Source organism: Cervus elaphus, chromosome 29 (genome assembly GCF_910594005.1).
Source record: "Cervus elaphus chromosome 29, mCerEla1.1, whole genome shotgun sequence".
Lineage (NCBI taxonomy): Eukaryota > Metazoa > Chordata > Mammalia > Artiodactyla > Cervidae > Cervus > Cervus elaphus.
Window position 1 is genome coordinate 3044175 of NC_057843.1, and position 6476 is coordinate 3050650.

Here is a 6476-nt window from a genome sequence, read left to right on the forward strand (position 1 = left end):
CAAGTTAGTTGATTTACATTTTACAGGCCCTCCTAGGACCAAGCAAATCCATGTATAGGCCATGGATCAGATGAAAACCTCATGACCAACATTTCCTATGCTGGTAAGGGGACATGACAAAGTCCAAAATCCTAAATGAGGAGTGAGTGCTGTTTATTATTTGAGATTTGTGCACCTAAAATTATATTTATCCTGGAGGGCAAAGTGCAAGAAATGTTAAACCAGATTCCCAGGAGGTTTTGGCAATAGTATGGCTATAAGCCAGGGAGTTACTAACGTTTTTGGCCATATATGCTGTTTTCCTCTTTGATAGGACTAATGTTGAGACAGACAAAGAAGAAACTTTCCAGAGCTTGTTTCTGGGGGAAAAAAAGGCTCATGGTGTACCTTTCTAGGAAAGGTATTTGACTGAAAAGAACTTTTTTCCTACTGGTCTGGAGCATCACAAATATTTCTCTTCAAAAAAAGAGAAAAACTCAAACAGCACTTAATCCTTGTCTTTTTCCTAATTAAGTAGAAAAAGAGGGAGGGAAATGATAAATTGTTATTACTTTAATATGTTATTATGTAATAATAATTTAATTGAAATTTATTAAAAGTAACCAGATTGTAGGTTTCACATTTACATAAGAAAGAAGAGCAAGGAAACTACTCTGATTTGATAGAAACAAGAGTCATACTTAATATCGATGCAAAGAGTGAATATAGAAACTCCTTATCCCTGACTAATTATTCAAGAAAAAGAAAAATAAATGATAAATGAAACTAACTGTATATGTAGTCTCTTTATCAGGGTAACGCCCAGTGGTTCTGTGGCTCTGTGGACTTCCTGGAAACCAAGAGAGAGGCAGAGAGAGAGAGAGAGAGAGACAGAGAAAGAGAGACAGAGAGAGAGGACGCCAGCCCAGGGGAGAAGTCAGCCACAGCCACAGACGCATCCTTAGATCTGGAGAAGCGTGGCCGAGAGGGAGACAGAGAGAGAAGACGCCAGCCCAGGGGAGAAGTCAGCCACAGCCACAGACACATCCTCAGATCTGGAGAAGCGCGGCCGAGAGGGAGATTGGGCGCAGGAGGCCACTGGTAGAGACAATGACAGCAGCAGACACGCAAAGGGATGAGGCCTCATCTCAGGAGGGTCACGACACACCCTCGAAGAATTTAAAAGTCATACGAATATAACCACAGTCTAACTCAAATTAGCCTGCATCTCTGAGCCACATGAAACTGATCGGAGCTCACTAAGCTGCAGGGAAGCTTGTCCTAAGGACTCAGCGCTCTGGGCTCTCTGTTTAAGAGGAATCATGTTGGTGAATGTCTTCAAGTTCCCTTTATGATTCTGTTGAAGATTTCCTAACCCACAAAACATGCTGCTCTGTGGTTAAGGGAGAGATGGCAATATGGGTGCACGTGTTAGATTCTTTCCATGGGTGCCCTTCCCCTCCAGACTTACCTTAGAGAGGCCTTCTAGGCTGCCACATGTGACGCATATGTCCATCTGCCCTTGGCTGGGTGCATAATGGATGGTGGGCGGATTATGCAATTTTACTTGTAACTGTTTTAGCCAGGATAACAGCTCTGGGAGTCTAAAGCATAAAATGCATTTAAAAATTGACAGTAGTGAAAATCATGATAGTAGTAGACAGCAACTAAATGGTGGCTTCATACTAGGCACTTTACACATTTGAGTTAAAAATCTTCAAATGCTTTTTGACAATATTAATATCTTTACTTAAAAGACAAGGTAACAGACTTAGAGATTAAGAAATCCACATAAAGTTAATTGGTTGGTGTAAAAAAGTTAAGATTTGAATCCACAGCTTTCTTATTCCAAAGCCTGTACTTTTGCTTTTATGTTAGGCACTCCCTGTATAATTGATTTTTCTTCTCTTTTTGTTTCATTTTCCTTAGGGAGATTTTTAGAAGCCCAGGTTAAGTTTTTTGTATCATGAAAAGAAGAATCTAGGTGTACATTGTATACAATGCAATTCTTATTCACCCAACATGCATTGTTCTTTAATCACAGAGGAAGGGCTTTAATAAGGTATAATTGATACTCTGTAGGTTACCCTTCATTGCTGGAAGTAGACCAGCTAAGTAAACCCTTTGAATGTTTCTTCCATTTGCCTTTTTGAAACTAAACACATTTGAACTTCAGGGAACATATTTGCATTAGCTGCCTGTTTAGAATGGGAACATAATTAGTGAAAAATTCCCCCAGGAAATAAAATGGCTGATTCCTGGATCATCTTTTTCCTCCTTTCTCCTATCCTGCTTCTTCAGTTAGCTTATCTTCTCTCTTTTTACCCCATTTCCTTGCCCCGCCCCCCTGCCCCCAGTCTCAGCTCAAATGATACCTCCTTCAAAAGCCTTTTCTCCCTCTCCTAGTTATGTATGGTTTAAAAGCAATTAGTAAGGGTGTTAGGCTGTCAGTATCCTTGCTGCTTTTAATTTCTCTTTAACAGCTCTTCCTGAAACCTGCCTACCTATTGACTATCCAATTAAAAAGACACAAGTAACATTGTCAGCTGACTGCAGAACATTGCTCATGACCATGAATGAAGTAAGTTAAATTATCTACTGATCAGGACCCAGCACTCTGAGAATACTGCAGTGCTTTCTTCATCAACTCTTCATCAAATTGGATAACTTTCCCGTTTTCTATGGTGATAACTGCAGTCTTGAAAGGGAACATGTTGGGGTTTGGTAATCCAGTTGCCAAGGAGATGACAGATTTTGGGGCCTTGTCCAATTTCTCATTTTAAACAACATGGAAGAGAAGAAGAAACACTTTCATAAACAGAGATGGTCAGTATGTTGCATTAAAGGCAATACAACTTTACAATGTAACAATGTCTAGTGATAGAATGCTAGTCTGAAAGAAACATAGAAGATGAATTTTTCTGGGCTGACCTCACTGGTGGAGGAGCTAAGGAATAAACAGGTGCAACTAAGAAGGCCGACTGATCAGGCAGCAAGCCCAGGCCACAGTAACAGAAAACCTTCCTCCACAGGGCCCCTGCCGGCTCGCCAGGCTCCCTGCACCCCTTTCTGTCCTGTGTACCTGCCCTCCCCACTCTGCACATGTCTGCAGGCTGTGCCGAACCCCACCTCCTTGCCCAGAAGAGCCCCCTGGGTCCTAACCAGGACATGCCCACCGTGGCCTGGTTTCTCTCTGTTGCTGATATACTGCCCTCATGCCTATTTCAGCCTGACTTCCGTGTCAAGTCTGCACAGAGCCAGGGTTACCCAGCCTGGAGCTGCTTTGTGGGATCCCCCCTCCACTTCCATCCTGGGGGAGAGGGACGCAGCTTGGACTCACACATGACTCTGATGGAATAAGGTTTTCTGGCCGCACTCTTGGCTGTGATGAACCGTGTATAATTCATTCTGGATTCCAAGTACCAAGCCCCTCCTTCGGTGGTTGAAGACTAGGAAAACAAACCAAGGATCCATGTCAGTCCTGCCGCCTAATTTTCGCCCAGGAAAGATCTCTGCTGCTGCTGGTCAGTCCCACTCACAGGGTCAGGCTTCATGTCCCCATCTGCCCATCAGAGCGGCTACTGGAATGCAGGGGACCTGAGGCTATGCTTGGAAAATCAAGGCAGAGAATGGCCAGTGTTGTGGGAAAGGGTAGGTAAGGGCTAATCTAGGGACAGCTCACCTGAGGATCAGAACCTGAAAACTGAAGAGATTGGTTGCTAGGAAGTCAAAGAGACCGGACTTTGAAATTGTCATGAGCAACCGCAGGAGGAATTCTCCTGAGGGTGTAGTGTTGTGGGAAAGGGTAGATAAGGGCTAATCTAGGGACAGCTCACCTGAGCATCAGAAGCTGAAAACTGAAGAGATGATTGGTTGCTAGGAAGTCAAAGAGACCAGACTTTGAAATTGTCCTGAGCAACCACAGGAGGAATTCTCCTGAGGGTGTGGAATGAGTGATCAAGGTTTGCAGCTCAGGCTGCCTTTTAAAGGCTTGGCTTAGGAGTCCCGGGGACAGAATGAATTAAAGGGCCAAGAGTTCTGGACCCAGTCATTCTCTAAACATTTGTTGAGTGCTTCCTCTGTGCTGAGAGCTGTATCATGTTTATAGTGATGATGGAGAAAAACGACAGGTCTGGAGGCTGGAAGTACAGGATGAAAGCATCGGTAGGGGTGGTTCTCTCTGAGACCTGTGGCCCAGAATCTGTTCCAGGCCTCTCTCCTAGATGCTGGTGGTGTGTGGTAATTTTCAACAGTCCTTGTCTTGTGACTGCATCACCGTGATGTTGGCCTTCATCTTCACATGGCGTCTCCCTGTTGTGTGCACGCCCCTGTTGTCAAACTTCTTATAAGGACACCAGTCTCATTAGACCAGGGCTCACCTTCGTCGCCTCGTGTTAACTTGGTTACCTCCATAGAGACCCTGTTCAAAGAAGGTCACACTCCTAGGTACTAGCAGATAAGCCTCCAAAATATCTTTTATTTTTAAAATTGAAAATAGTTAATTTACAGTGTTGTGTAGTTTCAGGTATATAACAAAGTGATTCAGTTAAACATATATATTCTTCTTCAGATTGTTTTTCATTGTTATTTTTTTAATATTATTTTATTTTATTTTTTAAAGTTTATTTATTTTAATTGGAGGCTGATTACTTTACAATATTGTAGTGGTTTTGCCATACATTGACATGAATCAGCCATGGGTGTACATGTGTTCCCCATCCTGAACCCCCCTCCCACCCCATCTCATCCCTCAGGGTCATCCCAGTGCACCAGCCCTGAGCACCCTGTCTCATGCATCAAACCTGGACTGGTGATCTGTTTCACATATGATAATATACACCCTTCAATGCTATTTTCTCAAATCATCCCACCCTCACCTTCTCCCACAGAGTCCAAAACACTGTTCTTTACGTCTGGGTCTCTTTTACTGTCTCGCATATAGGGTCACCGTTACTGTCTTTCTAAATTCCATATATATGCGTTAGTATACTGTATTGGTGTTTTTCTTTCTGGCTTACTTCACTCTGTATAATAGGCTCCAGTTTCATCCACCTCGTTAGAACTGATTCGAATGCATTCTTTGTAATGGCTGAGTAATATTCCATGGTGTATATGTACCACGGCTTTCATTATATGTTATTAAAAAATATTGAGTATAGATCCCTGTGCTATACAGTTGAAACTTTATATATAATAGTGTGTGTATTTTAATCCAAACACCTAATTTATCCCCATGCTGTCTGCTTTAGTAACCATAAGTTTCTTTACTATGTCTGTGAATCTACTTCTGTTTTGTAAATAAATTTATCTGTATAATTTTTTAAGACTCCACATGTAAGTGGTATTATATGATATTTGTCTTTTGCTGTCTCACTTATTTCACTTAGTATGATAATCCTCTGTCCACCCATGTTACTGCAAATGGAATTTTTTCATTCTTCTTTATTGCTGAGTAGTATTCCATTGAATGTGTGTGTATACATGCACACACACACACATATGATCTTCATCCATTCATCTGTCAATGTACATTTATGTTGCTTCAGTGTTTTGGTCATTGTAAATTTTGCTGCTGTGAATGTTAGGGTACACATATCTTTTAAAATTAAGTTTTCACTAGATATATATCCAGGAGTGGATTTTGTAGATCATCTGGTGGGTCTATTTTTAGTTTCTTAAGAAATCCCCGTACTGTTCATCATAGTGACTCTGCACCGATTTACATTCCTAACATCAGTGTAGAAGGGTTCCCTTTTCTCTGCATACTCTCAAGCATTTACTATTTGTAGCCTTTTTTTTTTTTTCAGTGGGTTTTGTCATACATTGATATGAATCAGCCATAGATTTACACGTATTCCCCATCCCGATCCCCCCTCCCACCTCCCTCTCCACCCGATTCCTCCGGGTCTTCCCAGTGCACCAGGCCCGAGCACCTGTCTCATGCATCCCACCTGGGCTGGTGATCTGTTTCACCATAGATAGTATACATGCTGTTCCTTTGAAATATCCCACCCTCACATTCTCCCACAGAGTGCAAAAGTCTGTTCTGTATTTCTGTGTCTCTTTTTCTGTTTTGCATATAGGGTTATCGTTACCATCTTTCTAAATTCCATATATATGTGTTAGTATGCTGTAATGTTCTTTATCTTTCTGTGTAGCCTTTTTTTTATGGTGGCTATTCTGACTGTGAGGTGATAACTCATGGTAGTTTTGACTTGCCTTTATCTAATAATTCGTGTTGTTGAGCATATTCTCATATGCCTTGCATTTACTCTTTCGTACAGTGTTAGAGAACACTGTTGTCATTCTTTAACATGTAGCGGTTCAGTTTTTGCCACGTCACTTACGGAAGAGACTGTCTCTTCTCTGTTGTATACTCTTGCCTCCTTTGCCATAGACCAGGTGACTGCAGGTTTCTGCGCCTGCTTCTGGGATTTCTGTCCTGTTCATGGATCTGTGTCTTTTTTCTGCCAGTTCTGTACTTTTTTTTTTGATGA

General features: G+C 41.9%; 1 protein-coding gene across 2 annotated transcripts in view; it reads right to left on the reverse strand.

Moving 5' to 3' along the window:
* Nucleotides 1–4488, reverse strand: part of LOC122685865 (kynurenine/alpha-aminoadipate aminotransferase, mitochondrial-like) — a 29533-nt gene extending 25045 nt beyond the window's left edge. The window contains exons 1-4 of one of the 2 annotated variants that reach the window (XM_043890908.1): nucleotides 3519–4488; nucleotides 3320–3428; nucleotides 2589–2757; nucleotides 1451–1583 (exon numbers count right to left, since the gene is read on the reverse strand). In XM_043890908.1, the coding sequence (XP_043746843.1) occupies nucleotides 1451–1583; nucleotides 2589–2757; nucleotides 3320–3428; nucleotides 3519–3533 (426 nt within the window). In that variant the 5' untranslated portion in view covers nucleotides 3534–4488. The remainder of the gene's footprint in view (nucleotides 1–1450; nucleotides 1584–2588; nucleotides 2758–3319; nucleotides 3429–3518) is intronic. The other variant, XM_043890909.1, reaches the window with a different exon arrangement.
* Nucleotides 4489–6476: the final 1988 nt, after the last annotated feature.